Consider the following 24,759-nt stretch of genomic DNA (forward strand, 5'->3'; position numbering starts at 1 on the left):
TTGTTTTTCATTTGCCTCATTCACAAGATCACTGGCCTCAGGCAGGGATAGGAACCTTCAGACACTTTTCCATGAAAAATGGTTCTTTCTATTCTCTTTTATTTGCTTTTTTACAATTCTTATGCATTAAAGAAAAATTATTCCAAGATTTTCATAAATAAGCAATGAGGGCTGCAGGTTAGGTCAGCGAATTGATTGGGGTCATTCTTTCTGGCAGTTTCAGAGGATGTTTTTGTCACCTAGACTTTCTTATTCTCACTCGTGCCACTAGAGGCTGTAGTTTGCTCTTGTAAAGAAATGGGCGTCTTGGACCAATCTTGGAGAAGCTGGATCTCAGGCCCAGATCTTCTAATTGTAGCTCCGGAGCTTTTGGGAAGTGGCCCCCGTTCAGGGGCCTTGATTCATGCCTCAGGGTTGTTTCCATTTCTTTCTTCTTTTTGTTATCTGTAACATGGTATTTAGGTATTGGATGGCATTTAGAGACTGGGTTTGTGGAATTGTCATGTGAAATCAATGTCTTGGGCACATGACATGTGGGTAATTTGTCCTTATTTATTTCCACATTTAGTAAAGCTTGGAAAGTGCTTAATCAGTGCTTGGCACACAGGGAATGTTTGATAAAAATTAGCTTTACTTATTTTAATTCTAAATTCTCATGAGGACAAGCTTAGATTTATGTGTTCAATATGACTTTTTATAAAATTCAATCTGATTTTTAAATTGTACCCAAAATATCCTGTTCTTGGCATTATTATTTCATTTGTGTGGCAAAATTGTGGAAAATGTATGTTTGTGATGCCTGTTGGTGGGCAACAGGTAATGTCATAGTTCTCACCACTGACGAACCGTGTGGGGTTTAAACACATCTCTGTTTTAAATCTTTACTCATACTGATAGATACACAATTTGTTCACTTTTTCCAAGTGAATTACTTTCGTGTGTGTGACTGTCGTTCAGAGAATTGAATCTAAAGAAAAGCAGGATTTGTTTTGTAAATGAAGGTTGTGAATTTGCCTAAAACATGTCAACATAAGCTGCTTGGTACGTTTGGCGTGTCTGGAGGCTGCGGAGGTCGCCAGCTGAAAGGCACGTGGATTTGCCCGGAGCCGTTCTGTGAAGCCCGATTCGGTCCCCCTCGCTGGTAGGCTCTCCGCAGCCGTCACTGTGCTAGATGTTGCATTAAACACGACAGCAGCCTGCCCTGTGCGTTGGGGACTTACACCCACCGAGCCTCTAAGTTATCAAAGCCTGGAGGGAGTTTTTGTTTGAAAACTTGTTGGAAGCAGGGGGAGAATGGGTGTGGCTGTGGAGGAGAAGAGGCAGAAAGCAAACGCGTCCAGGGCGGGGGCAGAAGAGGAGGCAGAGGGCAGCGGAGGTCCCAGCAGGGCTGTGGGGAGGAGTTTGTGGGGACAAGCAGCTCGTGTGACAGTTGAGGCATTTTGGAAACGCCCAGGGCTTGGCATTTCAGTGGTGGTCACATGCTCGCAATTCGAGTTCATGCAGAGTTTTGTTTTTCCTCTGCCTCTGAGTGGGCACCACTGTTCTGGGGTTAGAAAACAGCCGAGGAAGAGCAGGCTGCCCTGTGTTGTCTTCCGCTGCGTCTCCTGCTTCTGCCCCCCACGTTCCTATCTCCCCGGACATGGAACTCCAGCCTTTGTCATAAGTAGCCATTTATGTGCAGGAAGGTGCTGATAAGTTAGGGGTTGATTTTAAAAGTAACGGACGGGTTAAGTGATACTGAGGTGGGCGGCGGGGAGGAGAAAGACAGACTCAGTACGTTTCTGCTCCGTTTTAGCTCCTGCAGGTTTTCACTCTTCTCAGCACTCCTCATTTGGCTCTGTCGCCATTGGGACTTTTCTGTCCACTTTTTAAGCCCATCCATCCGTTTTTTCAAACTTAACATGTCTATATTTAAACATCACATTTAAATAGTTTAAATCAGTTATATTTAATAGAAGTAAAATATAAAATAACTTCTTTTAGAATGAAGTTTTAGGAAATCATGTTCACACAATAATCTGTTTTTCGTTCATTGTTCCTCAGTGAGATATACCAATTGTCATGCTGTATCTCAAGTGATTATTGACATTAACTCTTTGGAAGTAGTTTACCAGCTAGCTATACGTCAGATAATAAAATCATGTCATTGCAAGGAATCCTTGGCCCAGGTTTTAAACAAGATGAGAAGAAAAATTAACTTTGGCTTTCCATGTTGCTAGGTTTTCATGTCCCCTGAAATGGTGATGTTTTAGATAAATGAGCTGTTTTCATTATTAGCCTGTGCAGGGAAAAGCCGCTCAAGCGGCAAGCTCTAACACATTCTTAGCATAGCGTGCCAGGCATGTGACGGGTTGCTCACGCCCTCCTAGAGCCTGTGTTTGCACATAGCTGTGCTTTGTCACTCAGAACTTAGGTTTAGTGTAAGGGCTCAACCCACGGCTCCCTCCAGTAACATAAGTGCGGTCAGCTACGGCCTTCGTCTCCTCCAGACTGAACTCTGATTGTTGTGCTAGTGTGAGGATTAACTACTACAGGCGCTGGCGCTTCTAACACGTGTCTGCAGTGTGGGGTTAGCATATCTTGTACTGTGTTGTGTCACTTCACGCTGCTCAGCACGGTGCCATCGTGGTTGCCTTCTAAGTGCTTTGTGAATTCAACTCAGGTGAAGGCATGATTACATTTTGGAAGTCATGCTGTCCTTTAGATGAGTGTGTCCACACAAATGAGTGTATAAGAAGATTCAGGAATAACTTCTATAAGAATACCAGGCTTCTTTAGACATGCTACATTAAAGACTATTTTTAGTTTTGAGATCATTAGGATCTCTCTTAAGGCTTATGACTTTTTTCAGTTTGAGATACACACACACACACACACACACCACCCCATCCCCCCCTTGGTAGAAAATTTGGAAAAGAAAAATATCCTCATGTTTTTCTGCCACAGGAAGATAATCATTTTTCCCATTTTATTTCCTGCCAGAATTCTTGTTGGGCAGCTTTTGTCCTTTTGTTTTTAAGCGACAGGATCCTACCCTTTCCACTTAATATTATAACATAAATTTTTTTGTACTACAAATTCTTTGTAAATATCACTTTAATAGTTTGCATTACAGCCCCTGAGAGCTCCCTAATTGAATAGGCCAGAAACACTGTTGGTAAATGCGTGTTTTTCTCCCTCTCCACGTACTGGAAAAGAGGTGAGTGAAGACGTATCTCATCCCTGATACTTAAATGTCGTTGGCAGTGACAGGCCACCCCGCCTTTTAGATTTGAAGATATCTAGGGATGGGGCAGAATAGTAGAATAATTGATTACAGCGGAGCTATAAATAGATGATACTGTAATTGTCTGTAATTGTTTTCTGAAGTATAAACCAGACCATTTGGGGAAAATGAAAAATGCTGACCTTGTAACTTAAAAATTTGAACTATGTAGACACTTCCGTTTTTTGTGTATCCTATACACTACTTGTGTAGTTCTGATAAACCTACAGACTGCCTGCAACAATTAACAGGAAAAGTATGAGTTCATATATTCTTAAATTAACTTGTGTGCTTCAGTTTTCAGAAAAGCTTCTAGGTGATCATGTATTCAGGCCGAATGATATGTAATTAAGTGATACATTCTTTGCAGACTGCCCTGTGGTGTGCTGTGTTGCTTTTTAGATGTTGTATTATGAGGAAGAACATGAAAAAGAGTCGTATTTTGTCATAATTTGTGAAAGAGTGCCATTTTCATTTATTTCCTACCTATGCAGCTCTCAGGGGGATATTTCGGTATGCTAATTTGTTGGGGTTTTTTTAATATTGATAGTTGTATTTGGTGATGTTGAAAGAGAATATTTTTATTTTGTGTATTGCTACATTTTTCACCACCTAATTCATATTCCAAAAATTCATTCAAAATGTATTCTGTCCCTTCAGTTGGCGAATTGCATGCTACCATACCTTCTGGCACAAGACAAGCACATTATAGATCTTTTCCCGTAGTCCAGGTCCTGTGATAATAACTGTCTTCTCGGTTTGACCTCTAGGCTAGTGGCACACACGTAGGGGATGCCACCTGTGATGGAGGACCACTGAGAGCTCTGAGCGTGCTCAGTGCTATGAACAGACATTTGTAAGAGTTGCTTCCATGAGACAGATCGAAATGGGCCCCAGATGTAGGTGTACTGATTTCCGCTTTTGTACTTTTTCCAGGAATCCAGAAGTGGACTTTAAGTAGCTGTTACTAATGACAATTGCAGCAAACATCTTTAGAGAGCTCACTGTGCGCCAGGCACGTTGCTGTGCTTTACCTGCGAGGTTCTCTCACCATCCTCCTGTAATCCATGAGGTTGGCACTGGTATTATCCCCAGTTTACAGATAGGGAAACTGGAGCTTAGGTCAAGTACTTTGTCCAAAGCAGTATTCACAGATGTGTATGACCTTAACAGGGGTGCTAGAAAGATACTGTGGGTGCTGGCATCGTTGATGGGGTGTCCTTACTACATAGGAGAAACAAGCTTGTTTGGGGACAATCTTACAGTCCTATGTCCAGCATCTATTCTGTAATAAGACCACTGTTAGTCCCCCAAGTACTCCCTGGCTCTTTAGAGGAGGCTGTGTTCTTGGTACCCGTGAATAAAAACTAGATCGTTAAGTATGTGTCAGCAAATTATAGGCCCCGTAAATGCTGTAGACATTGAATTATTGGGAAAATCACTTGGCGAGAGGGGGTCAGGAAAAGTTTCTTAGAATTGCTGGGATTTACCTAGGCAGGGAGAGTGTCAAGGGCATGAAGGCACTATATTTATAAAGGTGAAAAAGCAGGAGGGGAGTAATAGTACCTTGGATCCTGTTGTGGATGAAGCGAGCATCACGGCAGCAAGTTAGGGAGGCCGGTGGAGAGCCTTGAACCCCAGACCGAGGAGTTTGGACCTGACTCTGGGCTCTGGGCAGCGATGGGAAGTTTAGGAGGAATTGTTTGTATATAGTGACTACTATCTAGATTTCTGTTTCTTTAGAAAGGTTACCTGCCTGGAATTGGATTTTCTCTCCATGGTCTAGGGCGAGGATTGTCTGTACCTGTTGTTGACACGTACTTATCAAAACCAGAAAGGAAGGAGAGGAAGAGAAACTCATGCAGCAGAAATGACCCTTAGAGGCACTGAGTGGTTTTTGTTTTTCAGTTTCTCTCTTTCCAGCTTATCAAAGAATCCTGGCAAATCCGTAAGTTCCCTAGAGAAATAATGTTAGAGAATTTATTAATTTGAGGCTTGTCCTTTCTGTCTGGAATAAATCTGGAATGTGCCAACTCCTCATAACAGGACGATGTTTATTGGATCTGGTTCTAGTGCCCTGGTCACCCTCCTGGGATGACATTTCTGAGACTTTTTGTCGGTTCAAAGGACGCTCATTTATTGTGTCCTACTTTGCACCAGGCACATGGCAGACTCGAGGGCTGCTGCACGGATCGGCTCTGCAGGTCGGGACCTAACCGCTTTGTCCCACTGAGCATTGGTAGGTTTCTTCTAGGCGGTCACCCTTCAGGCCTGTCCACAAACTATTTGCTCTGCACGTGGCTTAAGCAGCAAGGCTGTAATTAAAGTTAGTGTATTGCTGCTTAAAATAAAGTTTTACTGGCTTTGTAAAAAAGGTACTTTTTTCCATTTGACAAACATACTTGTTTTTATTTCATGCCACACTCTGCCCTGTCATCATTAGGTAGTTGATTTTTGTTCAGATATGATAAAGCTGCCTCTGACATTCTAATGCACTGAGTGTCTGGCTGCACTTGAACTTGGTTGTGCCAGTGTATGTTGGATGAAAATAGTTTTACTCAAAAGGCCAGAATTAATGAAGTTTCGATATAAATACTGTTGACCCCAGATCCTCTTACTACAATTAATAACAAATTATTGCCTCTGAAAATTAAAGTTTGGAATTTTTTTTCTTTTTTATTGCGGGGGAGGGGGGGTTGTCTACATTTTGAGCAGCCTTTGAGCCAGTTCTGATTTCCTCCCTGAAGATGATGATGCTTTAACCAGCCCTGGGGCAGCTCTACAGTGTGTAGAAAAGTGGGGGTGTTGGAGTGGGGGTGTTGCAAGGAAGTGCTCAGGAAAGCCCTGAACAGCATGGGCATTAGATTCGTAGGGTCCCTTGGACAGTTTGGGATCTTGAGGAGTAAGAATCATAGCTTAAGTGTAATGTTTTTTGGTTTCACTAAATGGCAAAAAGTAGATGCAGTTCTTCCAGTATCATGGGTAACTTACAAGGAGACGTAAATGGGAAATGAGATAAGACTTGAATCTAATCATGGTGTGATGTATTGCAGGGCTTTTTAAATATGTATGATAGTACCTCTCTGCTGTATTACTGTGATAACTAAGTGACCTTTCCCAGTGCTAAGTTTTGATTTCTGAATGCCACAGCTCTTGCCTCCTGAGATCTCATTGTTCACTCGTTGCTCGCTTGCTTTTCTGTAGACGCACCTATGTCGGCAGTATGCCAGGTCGGATCATCAATGGCCTGAAGACCGTTGGGGTTAACAATCCGGTGTTCCTGTTAGATGAGGTGGACAAACTAGGAAAAAGCCTGCAGGGCGATCCTGCAGCCGCTCTGCTTGAGGTAAGATTTAGAGAATCCCCGTCTGCATTTCCAGTGTGGATGAGATGATCATATTCAAGTAACAGTTTAGGGAAATTTTACACATGCGTATTGTTTAGAGACCAGTGAGCAGCCTCCTCCTGGGGCTCATTTCCTCTCGCACACTTCGGCCTAACGTTTAGTTGATGAATCCGTTTTCAGAATGGTACGGCATATTGCTACGTCTTGGTTTTGATTTTCCAGTTTGGGGCTGTACAGGCGATGAGGATTTTGCTAGCTTTCTCCCCTCTACCCTGACTGTATCATTTTAGTACCCAGTCTCCCGATATAAATTTGATCCTGATTTTGTTAACTCATCATTGAGTCTTTACATCATTATATCAGCGCTTTTCACAGCCGAGCCACGTGGTAAAATATGGTCACTTTTCTTTTTTCTGTCAACTTTTTTGTTTTTCTGTACATGTTTTCAAAGTCTTTTCAAGGTTAATAATTGTCTTGCTTCTTTTGTCTCCTCTCGCCAGTTGTCTAATTCTCCTTTTGAGCCTTGCAGACACTAGGTGTTCTATTGGGTTAGTCTTCACGCCTCCAGCCTGGAGCTGTCCACGGCTGGCCCACAGCTGTCTTCCTAGGTCTTCCCTTCACCTCCCACACATGGGGTTTCCTGGTTCCTGTATTCCATGTCGTCCTCTTTCTCGATTTATTCTCATTTTTGTGGTGTTAATCCCTCAAAAGTTTCCAGAGAAAGTTCGCATGGGTGTTAGGTAAATGGTTTTTGATTTTGCATATCTGAGAATTTCTGTTTCCTTCATATTGACTTGGCAGTTGGACTGTTACAGTTTACATGAGAATCAGCCTCAGAGTGGGTGGGAGACGGTGTTATGAATTGGTGACTGGATAATCTTCAACGCCTTCTTTCCTGCCCTGCCATCCTCAGAGACGCTCTATCGGGGCCGAACCTGTGGTCCAAGTCCTGGCCACATTTCTCTCTGCCAGGACCCACCACTGAATTCAGTAGTAAAGTGAAAAATAAAAAACAAACAAACAACAAACCCCTGAGAGAAGCAGAGACAGTAATTTTGACCTGTCTTCAAGTTCCTTGATTTTTTTCCCTTCTGTCAACTGAAATTGCTCTTTAGACCCTATAGTGAATTTTTAAGTTACCGTATTTTCAACTCTAAGATTTCTATTTGATTTTATTATAATTCTTGTCTCTTTATTGCTATTCTGTATTTGTCAAGACATCGTTTTCATAGACTGCTGTAATTCTTTAGACATGATTTCCTTTAGTTTTTGTTTTTTTACTGTGGTAAAATACACATCACATAAAATTTGCCATCTTAGCCATTTTTAAGTGTCCAGTTCAGTAGTATTAGGTATATTCACATTATTATGCAATCAATCCCCCCAAATTTTTCATTTTGCAAAGCTGAAACTCACTAAATAGCAACTCCCCTCAGCCCCTGGCAGCTGCCATTCTCCTGTCTGTTTCTGTAAGTTGGACTAATCTATATGCTTTATGTATTGTAAGTGGAATCATACAGTACTTGTCTTGTTGCAACTGGCTTATTTCACTTTGCATAATCTTTAAGGTTCATCCATGTTGTAGCATTAGTTTTTTGAACATATTTATAATAGCTCATTTAAATTCTTTGTTGAAGAACTCTACATCTCGACTTCTTCAAGGGCAGTTTTTATTCATGGCTTTTTTTTCTCTCACTGTTTTAGGCCATACTTTTGTGTTTTCTTGTATGTCTCCTAATTTTTGTTGACCCTGAACGTGTCAAGTATTGTAATTATAATTATATAGTCATATCCCTACCCTAAGGATTTGTTGTTGCTGCTGTTTGTTTAGTGATTGCCCCGCTCTCATCTGTAGTCCGTATTCTCGGTCCCACTGATGTTGCTCAGTGTGTTCAGTGGTTGGCTAATGATTGGACAGATTCACAGAAGTGCCTCACCCAGCGCGTCTCCCACTCTTAGTCTAGGGGCTCTCCGCGTGTGTGGAGGCCTTCAGTTTGGGCAGACGGTTTACAGTTCTGCCTTAGTCTTGACTTCCTGCTTTGCCACAGCCTCGGTGTCTGCCCGAGGGAAGCTTTTAGGGCCTCCTCAGAGCTGTGCTGGTCACTTTACAGTCCCATTCATTAGCATGACCTCCTAGAGTCCCAGGAGGATTCCCGAGCTTTCTGAGGGTTCCCGTGAGCATCTCACTGCCCAGTTTTCCTTTTAACTTTCTTGCTCAGCCTCTTGTTAGTCCCGACTAGCTGGTGATGCTGCATCAGGCAGCTGAAATGTTAAACAATTGCTGCTGATTGTTTCTGGCAAGTACCCCAGGGATAGGGCTGTTCACACAGTGTTCTCTGAAATTGCTGAGAATGAGGTTTCCCACGAACCCGGTGCAGGTCAAATGTTGACAGTTCTCTGGAGGTAGGACCTTTGGCAGGACCGCCCCGACGGTGACTGCGCAGCTGCTGTGGTCGTCAGGCCGTTGGTTTTCAAGGCTACCATAAACTTGGGGAAAGTAAAGGGATGGGAGTAAAGCAAGTTAAAACACTGCAAAGCTTGCTGTAGTGAGTGAAATTCATCTGTTTTTTCCTTGGATAAGCACTCCTCAGATTTTTGCAAGTTCTAACATTCTGAAAAAGTTGATTTTGACCCTTTTTGCTCGTGTTCTCATTGCTTTTATGGAAGAGCAGATTTTCAGAATTCCTCACTCTGCCATTCTAGAAGTGCTTCCTCCTACACTTAGTTTTAATTATGTGCTTAAATGATTTGGTCGCTTACTTCTGATCCTTGTATTTTTTCTGACCTGTCATTCAGGTGGGACATATTTTCAGGTTGCCTTTTTTCAAAGATTTGTTTGTTTATATTTTGAGGCCTTTTATATTTGCTAAAGTCTCTTTGTTGCCTGCACCAGTAATCTGTACATACTTTGCTCACATATTCCATCAGTAAAATATTATTTGAAAATATATCTCTATATCTGTGTAATAAGGATCTATCGATCAGTCCACTAAGGCGCCATAACAAAATACCACAGACTGGGTGGCTTAAAAAAAAAAATTATTTTCTCACAGTTCTAGAGGTTGGAAGCCCAAGATCAAGGTTTTGGCAGGTCGGAGTTCTCCTGAGGCCTCTCTCATAACCCTAGCACCACTGTACTAATATTATGTGCTTATATATATAACACACAGAATAAATTTTAAGAAATAAGATAATTATATTGTAATATATTTTTAGTGAAAAATGGTGTATTCTAATTAGATAAGTAAAATTGTGATTAGTAAGTATTTTAGTCATTTTACTTCCTTTTTGAATATGTATATCAGCCCTGTTTATATCTATGAGGTTGTGATCAAAAGATATGATGAATGTTTAAATTAAAAAATTGTTACAGTAGAAGACATTAACAGTAATCCCCCTCACAATACTCCCCTTTGCTTCAGACACACTTATCCCATCATTCTTGCCACTTTGAAGCAGTTCTGGAAGTGCCCTTTCGTGAGTGTCTTTACTTCATCCTCCATCATGACAATGCTCCGTGTCACACATCGCGTCTGGTATATGGCAATTTCTGTCAAATAAAAACATTACAGTGTGTCCTCATCCGCTTTATTCACTGGATCTGGCACCATGCAACTTCTGGCTCTTCCCCAAAGTCAAAATGATTCAGGACATGGAGGCAGCCACGACAGCGCAACTAAAGACACTCACGAAAGAGGACTTCCAGAACTGCTTCAGAAAGAGGCAAGAACGATGGGTTAAGTGTGTTCAGGGCGAGGAGGGGGAGTATTTTGAGGGGGATTAATGGCCATGTGTGTGTCTTACACTGTAACACTTTTTTTTTTTTTAATGTAAACATTCACCATCTTGTTGGATCACACCCCGTATACTTATCTAGTGGAGGTGGCAGCATGTTAAAGGTTTACAACACGTAGACGCACAGGGAGCCTCCTTTGAAGTCCTGTGTAGGCCTCTCCACAGTGAGCCCTTGTGAGTCAGAGCATCTGAGCAGTGACCTAAAGAAGAGACAGCCTCCTTAATACACAGTTGTTCATCGTTTCAAGAATCTAATTGGTAAATTATCTGATTTAACCATTTGAAATATTTTTAAGAGACACTGATACCCTGCTCATTATAATTTGCTTTAAGACATTTTTAAAAAATGATTTTTTCCTTGTACTGTTAGAAAATATAGTAGCATAGTGATTTTTACTAGATTACTCTTGTTTGGAATTTCCCTTTCAGTTAAAAACTTGGTACCAGACTTTCTGATAATGTTTGAGGAGGGATATACTAATTATTGTTTTACCTGTTACCTAAGAATTTCAGAATACTCTACATATTTACTTTATATTCCCCTAGCAGTTAAGAGAGGGTGTGTTACCAAGACAGAAACTGGTTCTGCAGGTTTGGTAACTTATTTATGGCCACACAATGTGGCATTAATTAATATGTTTAGTAATAAAATGGAAAGGGTAATTTTTGCTTCTTTGTGCATTTATGTTTTCAAAAATTTTGACATTGAATATGTTTCATTCTTTTTTTAAAAATAGTGTTTAGAACGTGGGGAATGTAAAGAATGATGCCCAGATTTTAGAATTATCCCGTATTTCCCAAACTAACAATATTGAGCAAAAATGTCAACCTTGCTAATATATCATGTGTGTTTTAATTTATACAGCTTTCTATGGGAACTATTGAATTTGTGTAATGATTTTTTTTCTCCCATAGGTGTTGGACCCAGAACAAAACCATAACTTCACAGATCATTATCTAAATGTGGCCTTTGACCTCTCCCAAGTTCTCTTTATAGCTACTGCCAACACCACTGCTACTATTCCACCTGCCTTGTTGGACAGAATGGAGATCATTCAGGTGCCAGGTACTCGACTCATAATCAAAATCATTATACGATATTTCTTGCCCTTCTGAGCATCACCCATTAAAATTGGTCAAGCTGTGGAATTTTGAGTAAAAAGTTGATTTGCCTTCAAGAGTTCTGAGGCTGGTTAATAAACCAGCATTTCTGTAGATTCAGAAGCCTGGAACCGCGACATTTTGTTTATTTATTTGCTTTAACCCTGACAGATAAAGAGTATCAAGAATAAATTTTGCATAACAGTTTCAGGTCAAACTTAGCATTAAGGAATGATTTTTTTTTTTTAATGAAAAACAAGACAGTCTTCTTTGAAGCAATTTCTACAATTATAGTTAAAAAAAATTTTTTTCAAAGTAAGTCTCTGAAAACCAAAAACAGATCGTCACATGCTCAATTTAGCTTCTTTATCAGAATTTGAAGTTGAACCATCTCTGAGACAGTGTAATCATTTATTCTCGTTAAGTAAGCGATGGGTCATATGAAGAGCTGAACTTTCCCTATTCCATCTGGCCTCACTTTTATATAAAAGTGCAGGGTGCTTTTAAATTCCTCTTCTTTTTAGTTGGAACTGTCAAGTAGTTAATGTATGTTTTTTTACCATGTCTCCTCCACTGAAGTGTGCAAAAAAATCCTTTAATTACTAACACTAAATAAATCCCAGTGTTTTCACCTTATTTTAATTCCTCGGAATTGTTTTTCCCTAGAAGACATCAAATATCAGTTCATGTTTGTTAAAATGAAAATAGAGTAGGATCTAAATATATTGAGATTAAATATAATGTAAGTGTACGTTTCATGTGAATCTGAAATAGTATACTTTTACTATTATGTGAATGATAATTAGATTTCTTAGTTATCTGTGAGCCCTGCCAGTTCCTATACTAAGTTTTAAAATACAGTGGAGTAAAAAATTGCTTTGTGCATATTTATAAGACTAAATAAAGAAAATTAGTCATGAGACCCAATTACTGAAAATTCCAAATTAAGGTAGAAAATGCATAGAAGACAACGCTAGTGCAAAGTGAAATAACAGGACAACTGCTGCAGAGACGAACGTGTGATGGCACCTTCTTCCTGCAGGTTTGGTTATCCTGTCTTACCTTTTCTGGCGTTGCCCTCTGCTACTCAAAAGATGCCTTATCGAGTCATCTTTTAAATTTTTACTTATTGAATGGAAGGGGGCAATTAGTTTAGGGGAAGTTTTGTCTTACAGGTTTAAAGACAAGGTAAATCTATTCTCATTTAGGCTTTTGAATAAAGAAGAACGTAAAGTCTTTTAATTATATAAGGTACACACACACACACACACACACACACACACACGGTGTGATCAAAAACTACGGTGAATGTTTAAATTTTTTAAATTTATTACAGTCAAAGACACATTGCCGTTTATCAAAATATTCCCCCTCACTTCAAACACACTTATCCCATCATTCTTGCCACTTTCTGAAGCAGTCCTGGAAGTCCTCTTCCATGTCTTTAGGTACACTGTCGTGGCTGCCTCGATGTCCTAAATCATTTTGACTTTGGGGAAGAACCAGCGTCACATGATGCCAGATCCCATGAATGAGGTGGATTAGGACACACCATAATGTTCTTATTTGACAGAAATTGCCGTACCAGAAGTGATGTGTGACATAGAGCGTTGTCATGATGGAGGATGATTTACAGCACACGTTAAAACATCTCTCAACCGTAGCTCACACCCAACTGACTGCACTGAACAAGTTGAAACTTGTCACACACTATTACCAAAGTTGGACGCACCACTTCCCATATTAAAGATCCCTGCCTTTCTCTTGGATGGAACTCAGCAGCAGCATTCGCCATATTTGTTGATCATACCTCATGCATACATATATACATATACAGAGGTTGCCAAAAAATGTATACACGTTTTAAGAAAGAAAAAAGCTGTATTAAAATTGTAATACAATGAATAACATTATCATTCATTTGATTAACACCACCTTTTGAGCAAATATCATATTACACATTGCTATGTAGTTCAGTTCAACTTTGAAAAGTAATACAGAGATAACAGCTCTTAAAATGAGTATATATTTTTTTGGCACCCCTGGTATATACATACATGTATGTATGTGTGTGTATACAGTATATAATACTCAAGTTTGAGTTAAGGAGATAATTATCTCTAAGGTTAGACTGAGGTTTTTTTTCTCTTGAGAGATATATCATTTATTCCAAAGACTTTGAAATACTGTGCTTAGTGAATGCTCGTTTTGTTTACAAAAAAAGTTGGAAATTTTAACAGCTGTCAATTGGACATTAAATTTCTTTATTCTGATTATAATCTGAGTTAAAGTAACACAACCATTCATTCTAAATCCGAGATCCATTGAACCTGCCTTTGACTCCTTACAAAAGCATGGCGCTGTGGAAACCATGTGGATAATTGCAAAACGAGATCAATTCGTTTCCAGGGTATACGCAGGAGGAGAAGATAGAGATTGCCCACAGGCACTTGATCCCGAAGCAGCTGGAGCAGCACGGGCTGACGCCTCAGCAGGTCCAGATCCCGCAGGCCACCACCCTCGACATCATCACCCGGTCAGTCGGCCATCTTGAGACTTCTTTCATGTTTGCGTCTGAGACAGTGATTTTCTGGCAACTCACAGCATTCATTTTTCTCTCTCCAGCAGATTCCCAGCAAACTTGATTTGCATGGGCCTGTATATGAGGCAGAAATTCATAAAGAAAGTATTTAGGGTATCTTCATGGCCAAGGACTTTACCTGAGCCAGAATTTCAACCTTTCCACAATAGCAGTATAAGGGATTGATCTGATAAATTAAGAACCAAAAACATGGAAAATATTGAGACACCTTTTACGGCCCAGGATCTTAAAAGTTGAAATCTCTTAAGAAATGAGATGCTGCTTTCAGACATCTGTTTTAAGTTATTCGGATTTTCTTGTCTCCTCTCTGAGAGATTTTACAAATCCTTCAAGTTTTCATCTCCAGAATTAACACTGGAACAGTAGAGAAGGTGCTTTCCCAAGTTAGCGTCCAAGCGCTTAAGCCTGTGGCAGGCAGGACATTATCTGAGTCGATTATTGCTTAGCCTCATGTACAAACTGCGTGTTTGAATGGAAAACACACCCTGTTGGGAACAGACGTCCCCGTAGCCCCTCGCCGCTCTCCCGGATCGGCATTGTGGGCCCGTTGCATCATCTCGCAATCGTGTCACTGCCAAGCGCTCCGCAGGCAGCCCTTTCCCCGTACGGGCTGCTTTTCAAGAGAAATGAAATATCTCCTCATTTTGAACTTGGACTTAGAGTTTGGCCAGTCAGACTACTTTTTGATCTAAGCCAGCCTTCTTTGGAAGTCAATTTAAATTTATATACAAAACAGTAAGACTACATCTGACCTGGGAGTTCTTTTCTTAACTTGTGATTTACTGTGTGGATAATGCCAGGACAAATAAATTAGGTGATTTCTATGCCAAAGTCTTTCAGCAGTGTCGTTATTCCAAATAACAGCCCTGATGCCTTTGGGTAATTTTCTTTTTTTTTTTCCTTTGGGTAATTTTCAAGAGGCCACCTAACCGTTTTGATAGCTTCCCCATCTGTACAATGTGAGTAAAATATCCATAGCTTATCTGGATCTAAATAATAATGTAATAATGACTCCGAAGAATAAGCACGGTTTGTATTTCCCAGTTGTTGCCTGGAGAACTATTTAGTTTTTATATACTTGTAGCACAAACCATTAGATCGTAAAAGCGATGGATATTAGGACATTTCTCTGAGTAATTTGTAAAAGCGGCACAGGTATTTGCTGGTTCATTCAAATTTTAGGTGTTTTGTGAGTTGCCAGACTTAGGACATGGTTTTCCACCTTTTCGTGTGTCATTGCCCTAGACCCGTAATGTTCAGGACGGGGGAAGGGAGCCTTAGAAGTCACCTAGGCCTGCTTACCTCCCGGCAGCCAGTCTGCCCGATTCTTCAGTGCTCGTGTGCTCCCTGCTCACTGCCCCTGCATGGGTTAATATAATGGTTATAAAGATGATCTTTCTGTTCTCCTCCCATATTTGCCTAGTTCTGCCCTGTAGCAGCAGCTGGAGCCTAAAGCTAACTCCTCCCTTGTACAGCCCCTCTGGCATTAAAAAAAATGCCCTCTCAGGCCCACATCCCATAAATGCTGTCTTCTTCAAACTGCACTCCTGTCCTCCTGACCCACTTTCAAGGCGTTGACCTTCCTGGTGAGTCTTCTATTGAATGCCCGCTGTGATGTCAACCTCCCTTTTTAAAATTAAACACACGCAGCGAACACAGCCTTTCAGATGTTACCTAGACAGTCATGGTGTAAGACAAACACTGCTTTTCTTACTCGGACTGTGTTATAGTGTGCCTGTGTCTCAGGATTCTTAGCTTTTTTAGCTTATCCTCCTGCCTGTTGCACTTACAGTTAGTTACCTAACAACTTTAGTTCTTTTCATATGAGTTTTGGCCAAGCTTGGTCGGTACCATTCTGCATTGATAGGACTGAATTTTTTAAAGCCCAAATGTGGACGTTTGCAGTCATGTCTGTTGTATTGTTGCCTCAGCTGCCATTGCAGCAGACTGATTTTTTTTCATCTCGATTATCATCGAGGACATGAGTTTTACGTCCTCTGAAAGCTGGCACATATGGCGTCTTCATGCTCAAGTCGTTGCTAAGAAGCATTAGCCAGTTCTTGGTTGACACTGGTATTTCTTCACTTGGCAGGTTAAAACTACCAAGTAGGGGTTGGTGTGTGCACTTTCCCTCAGTCCGCTGTTCATGGTTCTCTGTCTGCATTTGTTCTGGCCCATTTGTTCTCAACCCCTAAAGTATTTCGTTGTTCACCTTATTTTTAACAAGCTCCGTTCCTTCTGCACTTCCTGGTACCACGTCTGCGTGTTCACGCCATTCTTCCGTAAACTTCCCCAGACCCTGTCATATGAGCTGATCAGAGAGTTGTCTAGGAAGCTACATCGGGTTTTGGGTTTTGTTTTTACAGGTGGTTTATTTTTAAGGTACCTCCCTGCTTTCTTCCTTCCTGAGATTATATGCAGTTGTGTAATATGGACTTTATCCTTATAGCCTCCTATCCTTTTGATGGAAATGAGTTTTACTTTTAGAGTGTTTAACCAAGAGCTTTTATTTGTCTTTTCTCGGAACTTTAAAAATCTGATTCCCTAGCAGCTATCCACCAATAATTGGATAAAGAAGAGGTAGTTCATGTATACAATGAAATATTACTCGGCCATAAAAAAGAATGAAATCTTGCCATTTGCAATAGTGTAGATGGACCTAGAGAGTGTTGTGCTGAGTGAAATAAGTCAGACAGAGAAAGACAAATTCCATATGATCTCACTTACATGTGGACTCTAAAGAACAGAAACAGACTCAGATACAGAGAACAAACTGATGGTTGCCTGAGGGAGGGGGGGTTGCGGGGAGTGCTGGGTGAAAAAAGCGAAAGGATTAAGAAGTACAAGTTGACAGTTACAAAATATGGGGATGTAAAGTACAACATAGGGAATAGTGTCGATACATTGTATTAGTTGTGTATGGTGTCGGATGGGTACTAGACTTATCAGGGATCACTTTGTAAGTTATATAAATGTCTAACCACTATGCTGTACACCTGAAACTAATATGATATTGAATGTCAACTGTCATTGAAAAATTAAAATTTAAGAAAACTTTGCTTCCCTAGGGTCTAGAATATGTCAGACTGCCCAGTCCAGTCCAGTTTTTCAGATGAAAATGCATTCTCTCCCTGATACTGCCATTCAAATCCTTCCAAAGCTGAATGGCCCAAAATGGTTGCGCTGTGAAGTGGTTTATGGAATTTGTGTCTAACATACAAGTTTTTTAAGACAGCTCTGATTAACCACATTTAGTGTCTTTTACACAAAATCACAATGCTTGCAGCACTTACCATTCTTTCTTTAGACGTCTCTGCAATGAAAATACACTGAATAGAGGTACCGAGCACAGTTCTAGTAAGAACTAGACTTCTGTCTCAGTGGGAAAAGAATGTTCTGTTTTTCGGATTCTTTCAGCAATATTTCAAGTGTAATAAATGTATCTAGAAGTTTCTTAAGTTGACATATTTTGTATAAGAAAGTTCTTACACATACCAGCAAGGAGTAAATGATGTTTCATGTGCTGCAGTTTAACTTTGGCGCTATAATTGAAGAACCAGGGGTTCATTCATAAGTCCAGGTCAGAGTTCAAGATAATCTGTATAAAGGTGAAAGGTGTAGCTGAAAATACAGCTGAATATTTAAGAAATAACAGCCCTTTAATAAGCAGTTTTTAAATGTAAGGGAGTTACTACTCAAGAAAGTGTAATGAACTTTTAAATGTGTACTGTTTCTTTCATGTAAATGCTAATCACGTTACTTCTATTTTTACTACCCACATATGGTGTTGAGGCAAAAATGAAATCTTTTTCTCTGACGACAGGTACACCAGAGAGGCAGGGGTTCGCTCCCTGGATAGGAAGTTTGGGGCCATTTGCCGAGCCGTGGCTGTCAAGGTGGCGGAAGGGCAGCGCAAGGAAGCCAAGTTGGACGGTTCTGATGCGACGGCAGAGGGAGAAGGTCTGTGACCTGGAGGGGCTTTCAGGCTGGGTGATGAGGAGCGAGTGACCGAGGGCTGTGTGTGGAGGGTGGGTGCCGGGTGGCCTGGAGCCAAGGCCCGGACTGCCTCCCCGGCCGGTGCGGCCAGTGAGGCGGGAAGAGCTTGGAGTGGGCTGTATTTATCAAGAGGATGCTCGGTCACAGACAGCAACGCTGAGCCGGGATAGCGCTGCACACTGGTGCTCCGCGGTGCAGCGCTGCAGATGGGTCTCGATGGTAAGGCTTCTCTATGGGCCCTGGCGCGCTCTGGCCTTCTGCTTCAGATTATTGTTAAGTCTCGGGACGCTTATAGCCTAGAAAGCGGTTACAACAGCCCGAGACCCAGGCTGGCCGTGCACTGCGGGCCCGCGCTGGGGATGGCTTCGCAGCTAATCCTCTGTTTTCTCTCACAATTTCTTTGATAGCCACACAATTTAAATGTAATTTAAATTACTTTTTCTTTTAAAACTAATATGGAGGTGGTGACAGGCAAAGAAAGGGAAGGACTCTATTACTAGAATTCCTCAAGTGCGAACTTTTTTTGGTACCCAGGTGAAATGTGTTAACCTCCTGCCCAGTCCTGGGTGGGGTCTCCGTTCATCCTAGCATGTTGCTACACGGCCTGCCCAGACGTGCTCTGACGAGCATGGCCGGAGCAGTAGGGAACTGGAAACTTTGCTCAGAGGGAAGAGATTTATTAGCTGTTCTGCCGTGTCCGTAAAGGAGTCTGGGGCGTGTGGTTGAGAAGCTGTGATTTGTGACGGGCCTGGTGAGCAGATCACGACATGCCTTCCCGCCTTTCATCCCGTTGCTAAGCACACGGCATTAACAGCAGTAGCATCAGAAAAACAGACATTCACAAAGTCCTCCTTCAGCGTGATGATGCGTCACCCCTGCTCCCAAGGGTCCTCCAGGGAGCAAAGCCCTGTCTTCTGGTGACTTGGAGATGGGTAGAGAGCCTAAACTCTTTGAGTGTTTCTTACACAGACTTCAACATTCTTCGTCTCTGGGCCCAGTCCTCACCCATGTTTTCAGGAGTACTCAGATTCCTGAGCCTTTGGATCTTAGGGGTCTCCCCTGCTCCCCAGACACTAAGGCTTCCTCTTTCTCCAGCCTGCTGTTTGTGTTGTTGCTGTTGTCCATCCACTGTCTGTTTTCCAAGTGTTGCCAGCATCTTGTATCAGCTGCTGCCTTCTTTCTTATTCTTTTTGTTCTGGTTTATTTGTTTCTTTATTGTCATTTTAATAGAATTTGGAAAGGAGCTAAAGATAAACACATGTTCAGACCACCGTTTTAAAAAATCTGAATATTTAAAAAGTGCCAACCTACCAAGAATTGAACCACTGGCGTAGGAGGAATGGGTGGAAAAGGGGAAGGGGATTGAGCAGTACAAACTTCCAGTAGTAAAATAAGTCACGGGGATATAAAGTACAGCACAGGGAAGACAGTCAGTAATATCATACTAACTCTGTATGGGCCAGGTGGGTGCTAGACTTACTGTGATGGACACCTGTTATACACCTAAAACTAATATAATACTGCATGTCAACTACAATTAAAAATAAATTTTAAAAATATTTCCGAGACCCAAAACTGGAATCACTGGTATAGCTCACGGTGACAATAGAGAAGGGAGGTGTTTTTCCCTTTTTCCCTTACGCTTTTTCTTAATAACATTTCTTTTTCTCTAGCTTACTTTATGGTGAGAATACAGTATCTAATATACATAACATACAAAATATGTGTTAACTGTTTTTTAAGTTTAGTTTTCAATGACTGTTGACATACAATATTATATTAGTTTCGGGTGCAGCGTAGTAGTTAGACATCCACGTACCTTGCAGAGGGCGCCCCCACAGGCTCCCTTTTTCCTCTCCACAGGTAAGGCCTCATCCTCCCGGATCCCCCCGTTTGTTCTTGGAACACTCCCTTTGTGCTGTGGCCTCAAGCAACTGAGCCAGTGTCTTCTTTCTTGTCTGTGATCCAATAGAAAGGCAGAGAGCTTATGGAGTTAACACTTTCTGAAAATTGTGTTTAGGATTTAGATGGTGTGTTTTTTATGATAATACGTTCAGAGGGATTTGATGTCAAAGGAAACTTCATAGTTACAGTGCTCAGTGTTTATATTTCTATAATGTCTGTGATCGTATTAGCTATTTAAAGGTAACCCAGGTGCCGGCCGAGTGGCTCAGTTGGTTAAGAGCGCGAGCTCTGAGCAGCAGGGTCGTGGGTTCGATTCCCACATGGGCCAGTGAGCTGCGCCCAAGCTGAGCTGCTGCTGAGCTGCCAACAGATGGCAGGATGGCTCAGCTGGTGAGAGCACGTGCTCCTGACAACAAGGTTCCCGGTTTGACTCCCGCATGGGATGGTGGGCTATGCCCACCCGCAACTAAGACTGAACACGGCACCTTGAGCTGAGTGGCCACGAGCTGCCGACAGGCGACCGGATAGCAACTGGCCTTGGTGCTAAGCTAGCTGTGCCCTCCACAACTCACACAAAGATTGAAGGACAACAACTTGGCTGTTCCCCTTTCCCACTTCCCCAACACTGTTCCCCTTCCCCAATTTCCCATTAAAAAATCTAAAAATAATAAAGGTAACCCAGAAATATTCAAGAACTTGTTCATACAGCTTGTGAACTGTGTGATAACATACAGATTTTCATGGTAACATTTGTTTTTTAATCCATGATTCACAGAAAAAATCCTGAGTGGTAGTAACATAGTTAAGCATATTTGGGTAGCTAAAGTATTACCCAGGACAACCAGATGAATAAATAATTAGCATAAATACTGTTCTTGAGGATAACTTGGGTTGTAGTTTTTATTAGAGGCATATGGACTAGAAGCTGGTTTTAATACTGTAAGATACCCCCAAGTTACTGTAAATGAGTGTCCTCCAGATTTCAGTAAGATAATTATAAGGTTACCCTGAATTGGTGTTTTATGACCTCAGCCAAGCCCAAAGAAGAATTTCTCCAAAGTCTAAATTAGGGTTTCATGCCACAGAGTTCAAATGGAGCTAGCTTAGTAACTGAAAGTTTCTTATTAAGAGATGAGTTATTTAAAATTAGAGTGTAGTTGTAGAAATTTCAAGCAATGCAGTGATGGAGTTGTTTTTAATGTTAAAAATATTGCTAGACTGAGAGTTACTGCCAGGAAGAAAGTAATTTCAGGCCACAGGCTTCAAAACAGGCAGAAGCCTCCAGTGTATCGGATAAACTTTCTGGCGGAGGCCCAGAAACACGGGTCTGTGTGAGCAGTTTGTCTTTGTGTTTGTGGGGTCTTAACTGGCAGTTAAACAGACCAAAAACATCGGGGTCTAAAAGGCAGGTGGGGTGAGAGAAAGACGATAGTTGATCTTTGTTGGAGACGTCTTGATGGTTTCGTCAATTATAAATATGGAATGATTTCATAAAAGCAGCACAGCCTGCGTCTCTGTATGTGGTTAGTGTGTTCTGAACTGCCCTTTTTCTTTCTGGGATGTTAGTTGGGTTGGGAGAAAAAAGTACACGGCTAAAGTTTTATTCTGCTGTTTGCCTGCCTTTAGCCAAGGACAGATGTTCTCTGTACTCAAACTTGGATGCTTCTCTGTAGAGTCAGGCCAATGTCCATTTCTTCAAGTACTCGGCTACCAGAGATGTCCACTAATATCTAGTAAGATTTTTTCCTGAAGAAGCATCGTCAGCAAAGAAGGATTTGTATTGTAACCAAGCCTTACAAAGTTTCTCAGAATATGGAGCGCTCAATTATTTTTGAAAAACAATAGTATTTATTAGAGACGCTACATTAAATTTAATGAACCTCAAGATGTTAGTTTTTATTCACATAGAAGTCATCTGAAAAACTGGTTAGAAAACAAGGGACAATATTAACACAGATTTATTAATAGCAATTATTCAAGAGGTGTGTTAAGTGTCGTTATAATTAAGCTTTTTAAATGTCCCTTAAAGCAATACTGTGTTTATATTATGGCGATCTCAGATAAACACTTATAGGAAAAGTGAATTAAACTGGCTAACTCATGGTAAGGAGTGAGTACTTGGGGCCAGTGGCTGCATCATTCCAGTTTCAAGAATGACCAGCTCAGATCACCTGGATACCTGGTAGTGGAAGTCTTCCAGCTTCGTTCTTCTTAAAGAGTGCCTTGGCTATTGTAAGTCCTTCACATAGACACATAATTTAAAATCAGCTTGTCAATTTCTACCAGTAAATAAGTAAATAAAACTTCCTGATACTTTTATTGAGATTGCATTGAATCTCAATCACTTGGGGAGAATTGACAATTTGATAATGTCTTATGATTGATGACTAGCTTTATGTAAGTCTTAATAAATGTAGTATTTTAATAGTTTTCAGTGGTGAGCTTTTGTATATTTTTTCTTCCTAATTCCTAATTATTTGATTTTTCTGTGTGTGTTACTATAAATGACATTTTTAATTGTTTTCTAATTCTTTTTGTTGCTGGTATATGGGAATACCATATTGACCTGTAGCCAGCAGACTTGCCAGATTGACTTATTTATACTGACTGTAGATTATTTTGGATTTTCTTGTATACTGTCAATCATCACATATGTAAATAAGGTCAGTTTTTACTTTCTCCTTTTTTTTTATTGGGGAACAGCGTGATGACCCATCAGCTCCAAGTCGAGTAGTTGTTTCAATCTAGTTGTGGAGGGCGCAGCTCAGCGGCCCATGTGGGGGTCGAACCGGCAACCTTGGTGTTATCAGCACTGCGCTCTCACCACCTGAGCTAACCGGCCGCCCCTGCTTTTTCCTTTCTGATCATTATACCTTTTATTTCATTTCTTTCCTAATTGGGGCCTCCAGGAAAATGTTGAATAGAAATAGTAATAGACAAAGTAGGCAGAAAAAAAGGCCTGTAAAGAAATTCCCAGCCACAGAGGCTTTGTTTTGTACCACTGGGCCACCACTCCTCACACCTAATTGACTATCGTAAAGTCTCAGCTGAAGACGATTCTCAGCAGCTGTCTAGTTTGACTCTGATTTAACTCATAAATTCCTTCACAGCCTTTCCCAGTAAACACTGAGCCTGGCCTGTTTGACTGCTGACAGACAGTCTTTATAAATGGCTGTCTCCCCGTCGGTCCGTAGGGAGATGGGAGCTGGAAACTGGGTCGGGGGCTGAGCGGCTGGGTGTATGAGTTAGCAGGAGTAGGGTTCCATGTCCATGAAAACGCCTGCCCTCTGCTGCTAGCTCCCGGGCCCCTGCTGGCCACAGAACGTGGGGCTGGCTGCACCACAGCTCCTCCTCGGCAGCAGTTTCTGCAGTTGAGCCTGGATCTCAGTTTGACTGGGCTGCATGTTGACATGTTTCGTTTCTCTGACGTGTGCCTTGTGGAGGTCAGTGGAATCAACCTGATGTAGAGGAAGAAGGCAGATGTGATGTCCTTAAGTTTTGGTAGACCCTTCACAGTCAGCTTCACAGTTAAAGGCACAGCAAAAGAATTATCCGAGTTTTACAGCGCTGGTTCCCTATTCCCTTTATTCTCCCAGGCCACTCGCCACTGTCGGCAAGAGTGCTGGCGACAATTTCCTGCCACTTCCGCGAGTCTTCGTGGTGCCAAGGGGCGAGCCGCCCGCCCCGTCCTCACGGGCCTGCACGTCTGTCTGTGCCCGCTCGCTGCCGGGCAGCCCTCACTTCCTCCCACTCACTTCCTCGGCCAGCTCTTCCCTTAGCCCGTGTCACATCCAGTTCTCCGGGAGACTCATCTTCCGCTGGCTCCTTTCAGGGCTGTTTGTTGGGGCTTCCTGCCATTGACTTCTCAAGCCCGAAGTGTGCGCTGCCATAGTTATTTCAAGTGCAACTCCTTTGTAACCCAAACAGGAAGCTGTTCCTGCAGGAGGATCAAGTGTGTTTGATCCTTTCCCTGGTCTACTGGCATGAATGCATTTCTTATACTAATGGAAAATATATTGTGTCTTTAGGCAGTAAGGCAGTAACCACTGCGCTGTGTGTAACTTTTGGCTAATTCTTTGTCTTTCACTTCTTGGAGCAGTCTTCTGCTTGTGACGGGATCTGTCCTTTTGACTTGACATTAGTTCCCTAGTGCTGTGTAACAAATCACCCCAGAACTTAGAGCATTGAAGCCTTTTGCATATATCGTCTCATGGTGTCGGTGGGTCAGGAATCCAGGGGCAGCGGAGCTGGGGCGTCCTGGCCCGAGACCTCTCATGAGGTTACGCAGGCAGGCGGCCGATGGAAGGTTCGAGTCGGGGAGCGTCTGCATCCAGTGGCTGTTAGGGACCTCGGTGCCTGCTGACCGTTAGCCAGATCTGCAGTGCCGCCCCACACAGGCCTCTGCTGGGCTCGCGACATGGCCGCTCGCCTCCCCCAGACAGTGGGATGCGAAAGTGAGAGAGACAGAGAGGCTGAGACAGAAGCTGCTGCGACCTTTCATATGCACCACTTTAGTCATGTTCTGTTGGTCACACAGACCAACCTGGTGCAGTGACAGATGGCACGACACGGGCTGTGAATACCATCGGGCCAGGTTCGTCGGGGGCCACCATCTTGAAGGCTGGCCTCACCGATTTTTTGTTGTCGTTTATTTTAAACAAGGTTTTTTGGGGGTTTTTAAAAGATTTTTATTGGGGTATTGGGGGGAAGGGAACAGTGCTGGGGAATTGGGGGAAGGGGAACAGACAA

General features: G+C 41.9%; 1 protein-coding gene across 1 annotated transcript in view; it reads left to right on the forward strand.

Annotated features, from left to right (window-relative positions):
* Nucleotides 1-24,759, forward strand: part of LONP2 (lon peptidase 2, peroxisomal) — a 61,017-nt gene that overhangs the window by 16,751 nt on the left and 19,507 nt on the right. Inside the window, exons 8-11 of the mRNA XM_019643330.1 lie at nt 6,470-6,611; nt 11,322-11,472; nt 13,917-14,043; nt 17,933-18,069. Coding sequence (XP_019498875.1) covers nt 6,470-6,611; nt 11,322-11,472; nt 13,917-14,043; nt 17,933-18,069 — 557 coding nt within the window. The remainder of the gene's footprint in view (nt 1-6,469; nt 6,612-11,321; nt 11,473-13,916; nt 14,044-17,932; nt 18,070-24,759) is intronic.

Source organism: Hipposideros armiger, unplaced genomic scaffold, assembly GCF_001890085.2.
Source record: "Hipposideros armiger isolate ML-2016 unplaced genomic scaffold, ASM189008v1 scaffold_4, whole genome shotgun sequence".
Taxonomy (NCBI): Eukaryota; Metazoa; Chordata; class Mammalia; order Chiroptera; family Hipposideridae; genus Hipposideros; species Hipposideros armiger.